At 44.1% G+C, this 19,329-nt stretch overlaps 1 protein-coding gene and 1 pseudogene across 1 annotated transcript in view; one reads left to right on the top strand and one right to left on the bottom strand.

Moving 5' to 3' along the window:
• Nucleotides 1-19,329, top strand: part of MCF2 (MCF.2 cell line derived transforming sequence) — a 100,044-nt gene that overhangs the window by 25,090 nt on the left and 55,625 nt on the right. Inside the window, 3 exon segments of the mRNA XM_042974927.1 lie at nucleotides 3,060-3,128; nucleotides 8,556-8,670; nucleotides 10,197-10,287. Coding sequence (XP_042830861.1) covers nucleotides 3,104-3,128; nucleotides 8,556-8,670; nucleotides 10,197-10,287 — 231 coding nt within the window. The 5' untranslated portion in view covers nucleotides 3,060-3,103.
• LOC102971971 lies at nucleotides 4,753-8,435 on the bottom strand (annotated as a pseudogene).

Genomic DNA, 19,329 nt, shown 5'->3' with positions numbered 1-19,329 from the left:
CAAGGAGTTGCATGGTGCGTATGTGTCTGTGCTGGGGGATGTTGCGGTTTGCTTCAGACTCACGATTTCACAAACTAATGTGAACGTGAACCTTTACTTTCACCCAGAACGTCTATCCACACTTAACAGTGTGTAACACCTAGTAGGGACTGGATAAATGTTTGTTTAAAAAAGCGAATGCATGCAACATCGGTCTTTAAAAATGATACTTTTTGTTACTTTTTTTAAAGTAGGCTCCATGCGGGGCGCCTGGGTGGCTCAGTCGGTCGACTTTGGCTCAGGTCACGATCTCACGGTTCGTGGGTTCGAGCCCCGAGTCGGGCTCTGCGCCGACGGCTCGGAGCCCGGAGTCTGCTTCGGATTCTGTGTCTCCCCCCGTCTCTGCCCCTCCCTTGCTCACGCTCTGTCTCTCTCTGTCTCTGAAAAATAAACAAACACTGAAAAAAAATTTAAAGTGCACTCCATGCCCACTGTGGGATTTGAACTCACAACCCTGAGATCAACAGTTGCGTGCTCTGCTAACAGAATCAGTCAGGTAGGTGCCCCTAAATTCTTCAGATTGGAATTCTGAGCTCGTCTCCTCATTTGCACAAACCTTTGTGTGTGTGTGTGTGTGTGTGTGTGTGTGTGTGTGTGTGTGTGTGATCTCTATGTCCAACACGGGGCTCACACTCACCACCCCAAGACCAAGAGTTGCATGTTCTGCCGACTGAGCCAGTCAGGCGCCCCTGCACAACTGTCTTTTATAAAAGAAACGTTCATGATCGGTTCATAATTTATGGTCAAGGCAGTAAAAACTTGTCCTCGTTTGCTTCCTAGTCCTATGTATGGAATGAATGAATTGGCAAGCACTTTACCTGTCTTTTGCTTTTAGGTTGTGTCTGGTTGTGTTAGACGGTTCAAGTGCATCGTCGTCCCGCAGAGCTCTTAGTGAAGGGCTGCTCCGTCGGGGGGGGTTTACGGTGTTCGTAACCAGCTGGTTTTCGGTTTAGCAACCAGTCCCAAGTAAGACAAATGTGTGCTTTTTGTCTCAGATCTCTCTCTCTTCCTCTCCCTCTCCCTCTCTCTCTCTCTCTCTCTCTCTGTTGTCAGCAGCCGTCTCCCCTTATCTTTTGTGGCTGCTCAGTGATAACCCTGTGTCTTCTGGCTCCTCTCCCTTCAGTCTATTTCCGATCCAGAACGTGATCATTTCTTAGAGTAGTGACGTGTTCCCTTTCACCCATTATTTCCCCCTTTTTCATTAGTGTGGAGATGTTCCTTTTATGGCACAATTGGGGGGTGATATTTTACTATAGAAACATCAGTTTTTCTTGTAACTATGGATTTTACCTGCTCTTGGATCTCCTAGAATGGAAGGGGACCGAGAAAGCATTTGTTTTCTGAAACCGGGACAGTGAGGCCGGTGGTCTGGAGTAACTTGCTCAGGGTCGCAGCGCTGCTCCGTGGCCTGGCCCGCGCTAGGCCTGCGTCCTTCCACTCGCAGCTCTTGGCCTAATTTTATTTTACACCCTGGTGCCTCTTACTACATGAACGGATTAAAGAATTGTAGACTAGGGACGCCTGGGTGGCTCAGTCGGTTAAGCATCTGGTTTCAGCTCAGGTCATGATCTCACGGCTCGTGGGTTTGAGCCCCATATTGGGCTCTGTGCCGACAGCGTGGAGCCCGGAGCCTGCTTCGGATTCTGTGTCTCTCCCTCTCTCTGCCCCGCCCCCACTCATGCTCTGTCTCAGTCTCTCAAAGGTGAATAAATATTAAAACAAAATAAAAAAATTTTAGGTTTATTTATTTATTTGGAGTGGAGGAGGGAGGGACAGACAGAGAGGAAGAGAGAGAATCCCAAGCAGGCTCCGTGCTGTGGGGCTCGAACCCATGAACCGTGAGGTTATGACCTGAGCTAAAGTCAAGAGTCGGGCGTTTAACCGACCGAGCCACTCAGGGGCCCCACAAACACATTCTTTGATGTGAGGAAACTTGTAGCATTAAACAAATAACTGTTCAGCAGTCTGGATGTGAAGGCTCACAGATGGAAATGCACGGGCCTGGGCCTGGGACGTAGCAGGAATCTACTTTTTTAATGACAAGACGTTTTGGGGAATTGACTGTTATGTCCTGAGAGATTGCAGATTTTTAATGGCACGCGTTTTATGAAAATGATACGTCACTGAATTTTTTTTTTTTTTTATGTTTTACATCGGGAGGATTTATGTGAGGGTGGGTCATTCCATGACCGATACCCATTACGCTGTCTAGGGTGGACCCACCGAGAACTTGGGTTTCTAATTCCTTTCTAATGTGCCATCAGCCTGACACCACCATCTACTCGGTCTTTGAAGGCGCTTTGTGTCCGAGAGCCGTGGAAAACGTGGCTTCTGTAGGGGATGTGGAGCCACAGGCATTAAAACCAGCCATCCAAAATAGCCCTGTTTCATGACCTGTTTCCTTTAAAAAGTTATCCCTGCCCATGGACCAGAGGCAGGTAGTAGGCTTTGATTTTTGGCTCCTGTAGAGTTCACTGGAAAGGGACATGAGAAATTAGCACTGAAGATCTGGGGCAACTAAAACCCACTTAGCAATGCCTGGATGTCGTTCCGCCTCTAATAATCAAAGGCAAGTTCATATGTTACCGTTTCCTGAACGCCAATAAGCTGAAAGATGCGAGAAGTGCTCTGTAATCGCTAATAAGCTTTGCAGAATGAAAGGGATTATCATTATCAGAAGTAGAAGACCGTCCGCTACGGTGTCTCTGTGTGACAGCCTACCCTTTAAACAAATCGGGACGTCCTGGAGCTGGGACCTTGGCCCCTGGCTTTCTGGTGAGGGAGAGTAGCTTATGCCCTAGGTATAGACTCTGAGAACCGGGACACTGGTCCCGCTTCCCCAGCGATATTTTCAAGAGTGCGATTTCCTCGCGGTGTAGCCCAGAGGAGTAGAGGGGGAAGGGCAGCGGTGTGTGTGCGGGACCCCCGGGGTTCTTTTGGGCATGATGAGAAATCGTGCGGATGCTTCCGGCCGAGCTCCAACACGCGTGTCATCTCTCTCCCTTTCTCGTTTGTCATAGAAAGCCAGCTGCTGCTCTGTGTGAAGGACATCAGTCATTTCTTAATGCAAGATATCGCCTTCTTGTCCGGTAAGCAGACTTTTCGTATGTTTAGACTAGAACAGTGCATGAATTTCTTTTTGTAAATTATGTATTTCCTCACTCTCTAACGCGTGTAGTTTTTTTTTTTTTTAATTAATTCATTTATTTTGAGAGACCGAGAGCGAGCGGGGGAGGGGCAGAGAGAGAATCCCAAGCAGGCTCCTCGTTGTCAGTGCAGAGCCCAGCGTGGGGCCCGAACCCCCGAACTGTGAGATCGTGACCTGAGCCAAAATCAACAGTTGGATGCCCAACCGGGTGAGCCACCTAGGCGTCCCAAATGAACGAATTTCTTAGCAAAACCAGTGTGGTCACCCGTTTATTATATAAGTAGCCGCACACATAGGTGCACGCGGAGTTTGGGAAGCACTGTTTGTTTGTTTTTTTTTTTTTTTTAACTTTTTATGTATTTAAGGAATCTCTGCACACGACGTGGGGCTCAACATGACCCTGAGATCGAGAGTTGCTTGCTGAGAGGCACTATTTTAATGAACGTTTATGCATTATGCACATGGTTGCTAAACAAATAGACGTTTACAGAATAGAGGTTTTAAGTGTGTTTCGATTCGTGACGAAAACAATCTTGCTACCCTCGTACGTTTGCCTTTCAGACACGCCTTTGGAAATCTGTGATAGGTGCAAGCAGAATTCTGAGAGAGAGGGTGGTAACTGAGGTGACTTCCTGGAGATTTTCTCTTCTGCCATAGCTCTGATTATTTAAAAAAAAATTTTTAATGTTTACTTATTTTAGAGAGAGAGAGACAGACTGCGAGTGGGAGAGGAGCAGAGAGAGGGAGACACAGAATTGAAGCAGGTTCCAGGCTCTGAGCTGTCAGCCCAGAGCCTGACGCGGGGCTCGAACTCACGAACCGAGCCGTGAGATCATGACCTGAGCCAGAGCCGGACGCTTAACCGACGGAGCCACCCAGGCACCCCTCTGATTATTTAAATGTTTCTTACAAATGCCATCAAGTGACCCTAATTAAGCAGCTTGTACTAAGTTATTTTTTTTAGAGTTCCATTTACGAGGAAGTTTTACTTTTCACATATATGTTCTATGCCTTGGTGTATGCATATGCATTTGTACGTAGTTTTGAAAAATTGTGATAAAATACTCATAACGTAAAATTGACCGCCTTAACCATTTTTTTAAATTTTTTTTTAACGTTTATTTATTTTTGAGACAGAGAGAGACAGAGCATGAACAGGGGAGGAGCAGAGAGAGAGGGAGACACAGTATCCAAAACAGGCTCCAGGCTCTGAGCTGTCAGCACAGAGCCCGACGCGGGGCTCGAACTCACGGACTGTGAGATCATGACCTGAGCCGAAGTCGGACGCTTAACCGACCGAGCCACCCAGGCACCCCCTTAACCATTTTTTAAAAAGTATAATCTCCATTTGGGGCGCCTGGCTGGCTCAGTGGGTTAAGCATGTGACTCTTGGTTTCCACTGATACCATAATCTCACAGTTTGTGAGGTCGAGCCCCGTGTCAGGCTCTGTGCTGACGGCATGGAGCCTGCTTGGGATTCTTTCCCTCTCTCTACCCTTCTCCTGCTCTCTCTCGCTCCCTCTCTCAAAAGAAGGAAACATTCAAAGAAAGTATAATCTCCCATTTTATCTTTTTCCAGAGAACAGTTTTTCTTCGGTCCTCAAGGTCTTAGCTCCTGACATGGGTTTTGGTCGAGGTCGTGGGGCAGCACCCACGGGTCTAGATCGGGGTGGGGGTGTTCGGTCCTTCGGGGCTTCACGAGAGCGATTCCGGACTACCTTGCGTAGTAATGTAGTCTCATACACGGCTTGGGAAGCACATAGGCATTGAAGACACTACCTTGGGAAATGTCCCTGATGGCAGTGGCCTCTACTGTGGTCTGAATACCAAAATTCTTCTTCTTCTTCCTTTTTTTAAGATTGTATTCATTTTCTTAAAAGTAGGCTTCATGCCCAGCATGGAGTCCGATATGGGGCTTGAACTCATGACTCTGAAATCAAGAGTCACATGTTCTACTGAGTGAGCCAGCCAGGTACCTCTTGAATAATTAACTTTTTTTTTTTAAGTTTTATTTAACTATTCTCTACACCCCACGTGGGGCTCAAACTCATCACCCCGAGATAAGAGTCACCTGCTCTTCTGACTGAGCCATCCAGGACCCCCTCACCCCCCCACCCCGAATAACAAACTTATTTATTTTTTTTAATGTTTATTTATTTTTGAGACAGAGCATGAACGGGGGAGGGTCAGAGAGAGAGGGGAGACACAGAATCTGAAACAGGCTCCAGGCTCTGAGCTGTCGGTACAGAGCCCGACAACACGGGGCTCGAACTCACAGACCGTGAGATCGTGACCTGAGCCGAATTCGGAAGCTCAACTGACTGAGCCACCCAGGTGCCCCTGGAATAACGAACTTCTTAATGGCCTTGTCCTTGGGCATGCAATGAGTGCAGTTGCTACAGCAAATAGGCTGCATGTGGCCGTGGCCCTTTGTGTCATGACCCTTATTCCTTCTCTTCTTGGTTATCTTGGAAGTGAGGACCCGAGAGCGCCATCTTAACCCTTTTTTATTAAATATGTATTTTTTGAGAGAGAGAGAGAGAGAGCGTGCATGAGCAGGGAGGGGCCGAGAGAGAGACGGATAGAGAGGATCCGAAGCAGACTCTGTGCTGACAACAGAGAGACCAATGTGGGGCTTGAACTCACGAACCGTGATATCATGATCTGAGCTGACGTCGGACGCTTAACCGACTAAGCTACCTGGGCGCCCCATTAACCGTTTTTAAATGTATAGTTTGGTGGCATTAAGTATATTCACGTCGTTGTGCAGCCATCCCCGCAGTCCATCACCAGAACTCTTGATCTTGGAAAACCGAACCTCTGTACCCACTAAAAAATAACTCCCTGTCCCCTTCTCCCCCCAGCCCCTGGCTACCACCATTTTGCTTTCTGTCTCTGGGTATTTGACTACTCTAGGTTCCTCATATAAGTGGAATCATACAGGATTTGTCTTTTTTGTGGCTGGCTTCTTTCACTTGGCATGATAGCCTCAAGGTCCATCCAAGTTGTATATGTCAGTATATGTCAGAATTTCCTCCCTTTTTAAAGACTGAATAATATTCTGGGGCATCTGTGTGGCTCAGTTGGTTAAGCGTCTGACTCTTGATTTCAGCTCAGGTCATGATCTCTCTCTGTCTCTGTCTCTCTCTCTCTCTTTCTCAAAAATAAACATGGAGGGGGGAGCCTAGATGGCTCAGTCAGTTAAACAGCCGACTTTGGCTCAGGCCGTGATCTCACGGTTTAGGAGTTCGAGCCCCACATAGGGCTCGCTGCTGTCAGCGCAGGGCTGGTTTTGGATCCTCTCTCTCCCTCTCTCTCTCTCTGCCCCTTCCCTGCTCACACGCTCTATCAAAAATAAATAAGCATTAAAAAAAAAGATTGTTGTTTAAGTATACTGTATCCTTGCAAATTTCCTGTCTAGTTGTTCTGTCAGTTGTTGAGAGAGGGGTGGTGAAATTTTTTGGCTCAAGTTGTGGATTTGTCGGTTTCTCCTTGTAGCTGTATTAGTTTTTGTTTTATGTATTTTGAAGCTCTGTTATCAGGGACATACACATTTAGGATTATTATGTTCTTTTGATGAATTTACCACTGTTTGATTATCAAATGATTTTCTTTTCTTTTTAAAGTCTGTTTGTTTATTTTGAAAGAGTGTGCACAAAAGAACGGAGGAAGAGCAGAGACAGGGAGAGAGAGAGAATCCCAAGTGGGCTCCATGCTGAGTGTGAGGGACCCAATAAAGCCATCTAATTTTAGACAAAATAGATTTCGGAGTCAGGAATATTACTAGATATTAAGAAAATCATTTGAGGGGCGCCTGGGTGGTTCAGTCGGTTAAGCATCTGACTCTTGATTTCAGTTTAGGTCATGATCTCACGAACTGTGAGACTGAGCCCTGACTCAGGCTCTGTGCTGACAGCGTGGAGCCGGCTTGGAATTCTCTCTGTCTCTGTCTCTCTCTGTCTCTGTCTCTGTCTCTCCCCTGCTCTCTCTCTCTCTCTCTCTCTCAAAATAAATAAGTAAACTCCAAAAAAAAGAAATTAAATTAAAAATAAAGTGTGTTTCTTGTAGGTAGTGTATAATTGGGTCTTGATTTTTTTTTTAATCCAACTTGATCATCTCTAACTTTGAACTGGGATGTCAAGATTATTTTCATTTAATGTGATTATTCATATAGCTGGGTTTAAATCTACTATTTTACTATTCGTTTTCTACTCGTCCCATTAGTTCTTTGGTTTTTTTCGCTCCATTTTTGCTTTCTTTTGCATTAAGTATTTTTACTCCATTTTCTCTCCTTTGCCATCATCATAGTTTTTTAAAAGTTTATTTATTTTTTTAAGTAATCTCTACACCCAACGTGAGGGTTGAACTCACAACCCTGAGGTCAAGAATCGCATGCTCTTCCAACTGGGCCAGCCAGGAGCCTTGCCCTTGTCATATTTTTATTGCGCATTGAATTTTTTTTATATCCTGATATCTTTATTCACTTGAATTCAGCCAAATAAGAATTACAACTAAACTTCTCAAAAAATTTCCATTAGCAAGCTAACTTCGAAGGCCACCCTATAACTTTCCTCCTAAAAGAATCCTTCAACTTCCACTTAGCACTGAGTATTTATTGAGCACCTACTCTGTGCCCAGCTGTTGGGCAGGCTGTAGAGTAGGACCTTAAACATGTGTAAGGCTCATCCCTGCACTTAGATGGCTTTCATTCTGAATGTTCCATAGTTTCCGAGCTATGGGGAGGGCTCTGGGGTAGGGTGCGCACTGAATTTTAACTCACAAAGAATTTATGGTCTTTGCTGTTTCTTTGCATTCATCAGTAAGAGTTCTATACCATTGTCGCCGTTACTGCTTATGTTGTTTCTTCCACAAATCCATTTGAACGTTGCTTATTTCCTGTAGTTTATATCCTGTGTTCTTTCAGGCCCACCATAGCTGTAAGTGGTTGACTCTATCAAGGTTTCCATTTCCTGTCAGGCTGTCAGTCACCAGTTGGGATTTAGGCCCTTAGCACTGGTATGGAAACAGTTATTCCCCAATACTCTTGGCTGTCCAATATGAGGGCTCAGCTGTGGTTTCAACTACACTTATTATAGGCATTCTATGAAAATTTCTTCGGACTCTAATCACTCCTTTTGCCTTCTCTCTTGCTCCCTCTTCTTTCTTGCATTGTTTTCATGTAGAACTACTTGGCTGCTTCTTAAACTTTGGAGCGTGTTGCCATTTTGATTTATGCGGAGACCATCATCCTTGTATAAGTTACATTGGCCCCAAACTGTCTTCTAACCGCCCCTTTCGAAACCTCTTCCTTATTGTTGTCACATGAATTGTTAATTCGGCTGATTTTTTTTTTTTCATACTGTCTTAGGTGGCCGGGGAAAGGATAATGCTTGGATCATTACTTTTCCAGAAAATTGTAATTTCAGATGTATACCAGAAGAAGTGATAGCGAAAGTGTTGACTTACTTGACATCTATTGCAAGGTATGGCGTTTCGTTACATTTTTTTCAATTTGTTATGTATCAGGTGCCCATTTGAATATAACAGGAAAATGCCTTTGTAGTGTGGCTGTAATTATTATTGTAAGTGGATTATAAGACTCACCTTCAGAGGAGATAAGAAAGAAAACATGTAAGGGGAAGCGGACAGCCACCTAAATTGGTAAAAAAAAAATTGTACCGAGGATCTAGGAAAACAAAATTGGGAGTCTAGAAATAATTGTCCTCGTGAAGAAAAGCATACGTTGAAAACGATGATCAAACTTAAAGCCTTCGATTTGTCTAAAAGGAAATCTTCCTAGCCAAGAGTGAGGGTAAGTTTCCAAAGCTTCCTGAAAGATTGTATTTAGGTTGAAAACAAATTTTTATTTATTTTTCTAAAAGTTTATTTATGTACTTTGAGAGAAAGAGAGAGAGAGAGAGAGAGAGAGAGAGAGAGAATCCCAAGCAGGTTCAGTGCTGTCAGCACAAAGCTGGATGCGGGGCTTGAACTCATGAACCGTGAGATTATGACCCGAGCTGAAGTCGAGTCAGACACTTAACCGACTGAGCCACCCAGATGCCCCCAAAACAGATTTTGTTTGTTTGTTTGTTTGTTTATTTAAATGTGAAATTTATTGTCAAGTTGGTTTCCATACAACACCCAGTGCTCGTCCCAACAGGTGCCCTCCTCCATGCCCATCACCCACTTTCCCCCAAAAACAGATTTTTAAAGGAAACATTTTCCACTTATTAACCCTGAAGACTAAGAGGGCACAAGTCTACAATGGTAAAAATATGAAGAGCCTCATGAACGAAAAGTCAAAATCACAGAAAACTAAATTTATAGTGCACCCCTTAAAGCCTAAAAGTGGTCTTTTTAGGGCAAATAAAACATTCGTTAAACTTCCTCCTCTAAAGGCACAGACAGGATAGAAACCTGTATTTAACAGTGTTTTTCTGAGTGAGTGAATGGATGGATGGATGGATGGATGGATCATGGGCTCTTGATGGATTGCCATGAAAAGTTAAATCTGTGTAATGAAGGACAGCTGTCTATAAACTTTTCCCACACCCAGGATTGCACTATGCCAAATTTATCCTAGTGACCTATTTGCATTATGCTATCCCTTGACTATTTAAAAGAATGACATTAGGGGCACCTGGGTGGCTTAGTCGATTAAGCATCTGACTCTTGATTTTGGCTCAGGTCATAATCTCAAGGTTTGTGGGATTGAGCCTTGCACTGGGCTCTGTGCTTGATAGTACGTTCTCTCTCTCTTTCAAAATAAACCTGAAACAAAACAAAAAAAAGAATGACTTTAGTGCCGAAAAAGAAATTTTCAATATTGAGTGGTGGAACACGGAATTAAACTGGTTTTCCCATGTAGCGCTTTGTGATAGCTTTCCCAATCCAAATAAATTTATCTTTAGCTGAGACAGCAAATGTAAATGAAACAGTCAGAATTAGGGACATACCTAGCAAATTTGGGTAGTTACTAAGCAAAACATGATTTCTTCTTATCTTGCAGGCAAAATGGATCTGACTCCCGGTTTACCATTATTCTTGATCGAAGATTGGATACATGGTCTTCTCTCAAAATTTCTCTTCAGAAAATCTCAGTAAGTACTGGGGCGCCTGGTTGGCTCGGTTGAGCGTCTGACTGTGGCTCAGGTCGTGATCTCACAGTTTGTGAGTTTGAGCCCCACGTTGGGCTCTGTGCTGACAGCTCGGAGCCTGGAGCCTGCTTCAGATTCTGTGTCTCCTTCTTTCTCTGCCCCTCCGCCGCTTGCACTCTGTCTCTGTCTCTGTCTCTCTCTCTCTCTCAAAAATAAATAAACATTAAAAAATTAAAAAAAAAAAACCTCAGTAAGTACCAATGCATTCTGCAGATACTTTTTTTTTTAAATGTTTTATTCATTTTTGAGAGCGAGCACGAGCGGGAGAGGGGCAGAGAGAGAAGGGGACAGAAGATCTGAAGTGGGCTCTGTGCTGACAACGGCGAGCCCGACTCGGGGCTTGAGCTCACCACCTTGAGATCACAGCCTGAGCCGATATTCAAGAGTCAGATCCTTAACCTGCTGAGCCACCCAGGTGCTCCCACTTTTTAACATTTTGATGTGTGTCTTTCTAGACATTTCCTCCCCTGGGATAGAGTAGGGCAGTGACTCAACAGTAATAGAACTTAGCTCCCCTGTTGGATTCTAGCCCCTAGCTTCCCAAGACCCGGATGGAGAAAACAGTTTCCCTAAGAGAAAAACATGAGAGCTGCAGTCCTGCTCACAGCCTGGGTGATCTTTCACATTACTAGGCTCACGTGGATGCGGTGGCATTGTCAGACCCTTCTTCATAGAAGAGGAGGGCAGTGTGGGACCCGTAGACTACCTAGCTGGCAAGATTGGGGCTGTCTGTAGAAGTACCATGCGGTTAACTTCCTCTATCAGACCAGAGTAGCTGGGAATCAATGTGTGTGTGTGTGTGTGTGTGTGTGTGTGTGTGTGTGTGTGTGTGTGTGTGTGTGTATTTAATGTTTATTATTGAGAGACCGAGCATGAGTGGGGGAGGGGCAGAGGCAGAGGGAGACCCAGAATCCCAAGCAGGCTCCACGCTCGGAGCACAGAGCCCAACACGGGGCTGGATCCCACGAACCGCGACATCGTGACCTGAGCCGGAGTCGGATGCTCCAGCCGACTGAGCCCCCCAGGCGCCCCCAATACATTCTTTTCTTTGAGAGTCCAGCATCATCCATCATCAGAAATCTTCGTCTCCCCACTGACATGGGAGGCCACTCTCACCGGAGGAAGTTGATTTAGTGGCGAAGGCAAGCCAGAGATCTAAGTTGTTGGACTTCTTGACCGGTGTACCTTTTCCTGCGCTAGCCTAGCCAAAGAGCGTAAGAAATCTACCGGCACTCACATGGTAAAATGCATGAGATTCTGTTCATACCCAGCTTGAATGATTCTTCATCTTGAGCCAATCAGCCAAGTGGGTTTTTTTTTGTTTGTTTCTTTAACAGAAGTGTTTAACTATAAGCAATGGAGAGAAGAATACCAAATTCATACATGTGACTGAAATAAAATAGCAAAGCCTTGACTTCATGTAATATATTTTTGCTTTTTCAAGTGTTCACATTTGTTAAGTAATGGTCATTCTGTTTCCTAAGTACTGCAGGCAGGTATCATTATAATTGTCTCATAGCTGAGGGAATTACGTCGATATACACACTCAGGAAAGGTTTTGTGTGAAATCCAAGGTCAAATATCTAAGTAACTAAAAGAGGCGGAGCAAGAATTGAATTGTCATGAACTTCAGTTGTTGCACTTTCCACCTGCTGCTTTCTATCATTTTCCAGATGACTTGTGGATAGACCAAAAAAAAAAAAAATGTTTAATTTTTTTAATGTGTATTTTTGAGAGACAGAGAGACAGCGCGACGGGGGGGGGGGGGAGGGGCAGAGACAGAAGGAGACACAGAATCCGAAGTAGGTTCCAGGCTCCGAGCTGACAGCACAGAGCCCCACTCCGGGCTTGAACCCATGAACTGTGAGATCATGACATGAGCCGAAGTCGGACACTTAACCGACAGAGCCACCCAGGTGCCCCTTAAGTGTTTTTTGTTTTTTGGGTTTTTTTTGAAAGGTAAAATTCCTTCGGAGAGCATAAATCTGCCTGGTGTATACTATTGAGCCGTGTCAATGGGGCAAAGTCAAGTCAAAGCTGTTGACCTTGCTCTGGCCTTTTAGGATCTGTCCTTGCGCTTGTTGACGAGATTTCAGTTTACAATTCTTTTCTACTTAATATAGCACTTGTTACAATAAAACACTTTTTATTACCCAGCCCAGCTTTTTTCTTTTGGCCAAAACAATCTGCTTGATTAAATTAATTTTCGTTGAGTGACCGTTGGGCACATAGCATCAGTTTTTTAAGGTTTTATTTTTATTAATCAAATAGGCCACTTGGAACAGAGGGTTGTTTTTTGTTTTTTGTTTTTTTTTTTTCTAAAAGAGAAATATCAGATTTGGTCTTCATGCTGTTGGTTGCAAGTCAACGGAGCAGAAATGACTTGTTTCTTGGGAGGTGTAGCTCCCCTTTCTGCTTTTCTAGGGACGATCTTTCAGTGGGGAAGTGTGAACCCTGTTCAGCACAGACCTTGGCACGCAGGGTTCCTTCATTCTCTTTACTGCCAAAGTGATGGCGCTGGGCAAGATTGGGAGCCCAGGTGATGAAGACGTATAACCAGCTATAGATTACCTTAGGTGTTGTTTCTTTTTAACAGGTTAAATGTTTCTGCTTGTGGTATAGTTTCTACACCCATACTCAAGAGCACATTCATTACAGGGGTGCTTGGGTGGCTCAGTCGGTTAAGCTTCCAGCTCTTGATTTAGGCTCAGGTTGTGATCTCATGATTTGTGAGATCGAGCCCCACGTCGGGGTCTGCACTGACAGCACAGAGCCTGCTTGGGATTTTGTGTCTCCCTGTCTCTGCCCCTCCCTCCCTCTCTCTCTCTCTCTCTCTCTCTCAAAAATATTTTTTTTAATGTTTATTTTTGAGAGAGAGAGAGAGACACAGATAGAGCGTGAGTGGGGGAGGGACAGAGAGAGAGGGAGACACAGAATCTGAAGCAGGCTCCGGGCTCTGAGCTGTCAGCACAGAGCCTGACGCGGGGCTCGAACTCACGAACTGTGAGATCATGACTTGAGCCAAAGTCGCACTGAGGCACCCAAGTGTCCCTGTCAAAAATAAATAAGTAAACATTTTTTAAAAACCCAGCACGTTAATTACATCCCGACCATTAGTAGCCATTGGGCACTGTTTGCATTAAAGATAAATACTGAATACAAGCTAATTTCGAGAGCAAAAGTTGGATTCAGCAAAAAGGATTTCTGGCGAAAATTGCCACTGAAAAGATAAGGTGTAACTGTCTTTGGTATGTTACCTTAAACATCTATGAAATAATTACACAACTCAATTTGAAGACCTTAATTTGTAAATTCCAAAATAAACTGCAGTCAGGTTATACTTTTTAATGATGGGAAACAAGATTATTTTCAGTTTGTACAATTGGGGGAAATGTCAGTCTGGGAGAGAAGCCTATCCATTATTAGAAAGTTTGTGTGTTCTTTCTAGATTATCATCAAGACAACATTCCACCAACCGGTAACCTGTCACAAGGCTTAAACTCAGAATAGCATTTAACCATAACAACAACAACAACAACAACAACAACAAACCTGGAGTGAATTTTCAGTTACGGATCAGGGTAGGACAAGAATAAGGGTATCCGTTAATACTACCTTCACAGAGATTCTCAGCATTCCACCTTAAAAATCAAACTGCGTAGAGGAGAAAGCCAGTCCCATCAAGCCCCTAGGAGAGAGTCATTTTTTTTTCCCCCTTTCTCCACTCTCAGGACATGCCTCATCTTCAGCGGTCCGGCAGGAGCTAATCCATGAGGTTCAATCTGGCTAAGTAATTGGGGGAATGTGTCAACTCTGAATTACAATGAGCAGCCGGGAAGGCTCGTCAGCTGACTAATCAGGAAGAGTGGGTGTTTTTGCTGTGCTGCCACGCTGGTAATGGAAGCAGCTACGGTAGCTTTGTTTGATAGAGATTTTTGGCTGCCGTTTTTAAATACTACCCAAGAAGCAGCTCATATTTCATCTGTGTTGCACTGACAACTGGAAAAGAAGAGTGTTATTGTGTATAGGCGAGATGGCAGAGGCAACTCCCCCGAGAGGCAAGATGAGGTTCAGAAGGAATGCGGTAAGGGCTCTGCCTGCGGTCCTGGAAAGCCTATATTCCCAAGTTCAAGTGCAGGGATGCTGCGGCATGGTGCTATAGCACAAACTGCTGCCGAATGAGGCTTTTAAAGGACAGATGGAGAGAGAATGGAGACTTGTGTTTGCATGAATTGCATTGATGCGATCACTGTGATCTTGACATAGGGAAACATAAAGGAGTCAAGGAGGTTGAATGCAATTTCAAAATCTAAATGTGATCAAGTTTATGAGGAAACATCGTCAGGCGTGTTATTTGTCGAAGGCCATGTGAGCAGTTTTGAATCGTTTGGCAGAGTAGCTTTAAATCGCGAGTTAAGATAATATCTAACAAAAGGATGCATCCTTTCACCATGGTCAAGTAGAGTGTGATATCATGGACAGGTCTGGAGCTGACTTCATCAGCGTTTGAAAAGGCAGCCCTTCCTGGGTGTTACTTACTGTTCCAGTGAAAAATTTTAAAAGTCTGATGACTTGAAATCTTTCTGATTGCAATTGTCTTCCAAATTCAAACTTTAAAGATGCAGAATTCTAGCCTGTTGACAACTTTTTTTTTTTTAAGGGAAAGAAGTGACTTGATTTTTATTATAGACTAGAATTTAGAAATCTCTCCATTCAATAGGTTTCAAACACTTTTCTAAGTAAATTTTTCCCTTCATTGGTTCACTTGTGTACTAAATTCCCAGCAAATTTCTAAAGTGACGTTTAGATGTATTTTGGGGGTGTGTGAAATAACACTAACTAATTTAATATCTGGTCATCAACAAGGTTTTAAATGCCACTCTTTTTCTTTGAAAAGTTAATGTTATCGATGTTAGGATTTAAAATACAGTCCTTGCTCGTTGAAAAAAATCAAGACAACACACAAACATGAGAAAGTAAAAATCAGCCTTAGGAAAAAAAAATGACATCTGGAATCAAAAGTAAGATAAGGAAACTAAACCAGTAAGAGTTTTATTGTGGTTGAAGGAGTGTTAACTTCAATGGGTGAGTAAATGCTTTATTTTCTACTCAAGGTCTTAGCACAGAATGATGTAGTTTAAATTATAGTTTAGGTTATGAATCTTTCTATTTTGACAAAATTGTGTATCTTTAGCTCTACACATGATTTTGTACTTTGGGAATAAATAGTTTCAGACCCGACAATTTGTAGTGTGCAAGAAATGCCTTTGTACGTGCTTCGTGGCATTGGGGGCAGCTGGCATCGGTACTTTTGTTATCAAAAGTAACTGGCTTAAGCTTCCGGAAAGTTCCCGATTCCTTTATGTACACAGATATTTTGTCGGCGACAAATTTAGTTTCGTGTATACGCACCTACGTTAATAGACACACAAGTGAATTCAGGACACGCGCACTCATTGAATACATATACCTAGTAGTAGGCCAATAGACTACTGCGTTACACACAATATAGGTTTCGCCAAGGTAACTATGGCGTGACTGTTGCACTGAAAGAGCTCTCAACCTATTTCGCGAAGGGAGGACATGTTCATAACTAACTCTTACCAAAGAACTTCCAGGTGGATGGCTTCATGAAGGAAATGAATATTGGTTTGGACCTTAAGCAAGAACATAGGTTTCTATTACCTTTCTTTGTTTCTCTCCTCCATTCTTCTCTTAAATGAATTCTTTCAAGTGGCCCCTAGGGATCAATGTCTTGAAATGCAATTTATTGGATTAAGTCGGAAGCCCAGAACTCTAGTGGAAGTCGCATTTGTTCTGTTTACATGGGTTGGCTTGACCAGGGCAAAAAATGTGAAACTCACCGGTGGCACAGCGGTTTGACCTTGCAGGATCTCTGGAGTTGGGCTGATTTTGGAGACTGTGATACAAGTAGCACCTGAGAGGATGGGACAGTGGATTTAAAGTCCAGAGAGAAGATTGAATGGGTTACTTGGTGGAAATTGCAATGACTGTGGCCAAGTGGGAGGGAGGGCATGATAACAGATAAGTGACAAGAAGGACAGATGTCAAGGAAGGACCGTGCCCCACGACTCTTCTGCCCCTGAGGTCATGTGGCAAGTTACTTGGAGGTCTGCAGAGTCACTCCTACTTTCTGTACTCTGTAAGGGCGCGGTCTGGGAGAACAGTGTGGAATTCGTTCACGACGCTGGAAATTCTGCTCTGTACCTGAAGTCATGAAATTGTCCTCGGTGTATTCTGAAGAGGTAGTTCGGACCGTATCAAGGTCAATCACATGGCCACGCCTGAGCGTTCTATTCTGTTAGGCTATTGGATTAGAGCAGTCTCTGTTCAATGGGCTCCATGATGCCAGATTCTTTCCCCCAGTTTCTTTTGACCATTAATATTTGTCCCACTCTGTTAGATGTTCGGGTCAAGTGATTCCTGAACGCCAGGCAGCAAGTGTCAGTGTGCATTCAGCCTGTGTAACACTGAAAAGTGTTCTGTGTCTTAGAAAGAGCTCTCCCTGAGGATTCAGGTAGGCCTGGGTGCCCCTGCTCACCGGCTGAACCCTGGACAAGTTACTGCACTGCTCTGTGCTTCGGTTTGTGCATCTGAAAAAGGCCGTAAAAGCTACTCGACTGCAGTGTTATGGGGGTTCACTAGGTAATGTGTGTACCAAGCCTCACACATCTGTAATAGGCTTTCAGTCAAAGGTTTCGTCTTAGTGTTACTGCGTTCCTTTGCCTTAGAGATTAAAAAACGGAGAAAGTCTGTAGGAATAGAAGTTGTTTTATCGTAACGTAACCAAACTTCTGCGATGTATAACGCACTTTAAACATTTTTTCCCCCAAGTTTATTTAAGAGAGGGAGAAAGAGAGCAAGCACCAGGGGGGTAGGGGCAGAGGGAAGAGCAAGAGAGAGAGAGGAGAGAGGAGAGAGGAGAGAGAGAGAGAGAGAGAGAGAGAGAATCCCAAGCAGGCTCTGCACTGTCATCGTGGAGCCCTACACGGGGCTCGAGCCCACAAACCGTGAGTTCATGACCTGAGCCACAATCAAGAATCAGATACTTAACCGACTGAGCCCCCCGGGCGCCCCTGAACATTTTAAAAGAAATAACTACAGAATCACAGACAAGTGTATACAGGGTGTATGAATTGCCTCTCTTTGGTACTACACAAAGGATTTAGGCGAGGTTAATTTCCAGACTTCAGGAGTGAGATGATGCGTCCAAGTGTATGCCTTTTGTTGTTCTTGCTGTCCTTACTGCTATAAGGCTACGTAGCTGTGGAATTTGAGGGTAGGCGTGAGGAGAAGGGAGTAGATCTTCTCTAGGAAGGAAAGGTGAGAGAGAGAGCGAGCTAATTCTGTGCCCATTAACCGGAAGAACCAGAGAGATCTGCTGCGGGGGCGGGGGGGGGGGGGGGGAGGGGGGCGTGTCGCGCATAGTGACTGGAGAAATGTTCATTCTACGGAGGTGCCTTTAAGCAGTCACATGTTGAAACTCCAAAAAAAAAAAAAAAAAAATGCCCGCAAGAAGCTAAAAGCAATGCTGTTTCCTCTCCCATGCTGGCTTTTTTTTTTTTTTTTTTTTTTTAGTAAAAATAAAAACAAAATAAAATAAGGCTGACCTTTGGCCACATCCCTTTGCTCTTTTGACAGGCTCTCAAACACGATTTATAGTTTTACAATCTGGGGTTTGTGGAGAAAATAGAAATTGTGCTTTTTCATGTTTATATAACCATAAAGATTAGGGATTCTTAAAGCAGCATACCAAAGAATTTAGAAATGTAGTATCCCCAAACAGAAATGGAAAAGCTCAATGGTCTTGGGTTATCTTTGCTGTAAGATATGTGCGTCTGATACTAGTTATGATAGGTGATATGCTGTTTGTTCATTTAAACACTAGTTTTGGGGCACCTGGGGGGGGCTCAGTGAAACATCCGACTCTTGATTTGAGCTCCGGTCGTGATCTTGTGGTTTCTGAGTTTGAGCCCCACAGTCGGGCTCTGCACTGACAGTGTGCAGCCTCCTCGGGATTCTCTCGCTCTCTGCCCCTCCCCCGCTTGTGCGTGCTCGCTCTCTGTCTGAAAATAAAATAAACAAAAAATAAACAATAGTTTTTGTTTTTAATTTTTTTTAACGTTTTATTTATTTTTGAGACGGAGAGACAGAGCGTGAACAGGGGAGGGTCAGAGAGAGGGAGACACAGAATCTGAAACAGGCTCCAGGCTCCGAGCTGTCAGCACAGAGCCTGATGCGGGGCTTGAACTCACGGACCGCGAGATCGTGACCTGAGCAGAAGTCGACCGCTTAACCGACTGAGCCACCCAGGCGCCCCTAAACAATAGTTTTAAAATGGATTATCTTGAAACTTTTAGGCAAATGTGTGCATACCGTATAGAGAAAAAGCACTCTCTCTCCCTATGTGTATGCTCATAGTCAAACATCTGCAACCTGATCTTGAATCCATATGGCCTTTCTGGTTAAAATTTCTCGAGTGCTCTGTCCCGTCGAGATTCTCCTAGCCAGCAATCACAGAGAGAGGAGCATATATTGATACCTACCCATGTTCAGATGACATGAAGCTTTAGGTCACAGGTCACAAACTGGTAGTCCAAAGATGTGTTCTGTTTAGGTCATACAGTGTTTCAACAAACTTTGAACTTGTTTCCCATCTTTAAAAATCCTGATGGTTCACACAACTCTGGATTTCTGGCTTCTTTTGAGAAATTGAAGATTTGGCAAAGCCCACCTTTCCACCTGACATTTAGCTGAAACTGACTAGTGGTGCCCCCCCCCCCACCATGCTCTCCAGTTCACCATAATCCCCACCATTTCCGGTGACTACTCACCATCTGGGAAGAGTGTGAGTTGCCATTTTCCACCTCCTTCAGGCTGTGTTTTTTTTTTTTTTTCAACGTTTATTTATTTTTGGGACAGAGAGAGACAGAGCATGAACGGGGGAGGGACAGAGAGAGAGGG

Source organism: Panthera tigris, chromosome X (genome assembly GCF_018350195.1).
Source record: "Panthera tigris isolate Pti1 chromosome X, P.tigris_Pti1_mat1.1, whole genome shotgun sequence".
NCBI classification, from domain to species: domain Eukaryota; kingdom Metazoa; phylum Chordata; class Mammalia; order Carnivora; family Felidae; genus Panthera; species Panthera tigris.
Note: the sequence above shows the minus strand (reverse complement) of the source record. Positions and strands in the feature narration are given on the sequence as shown.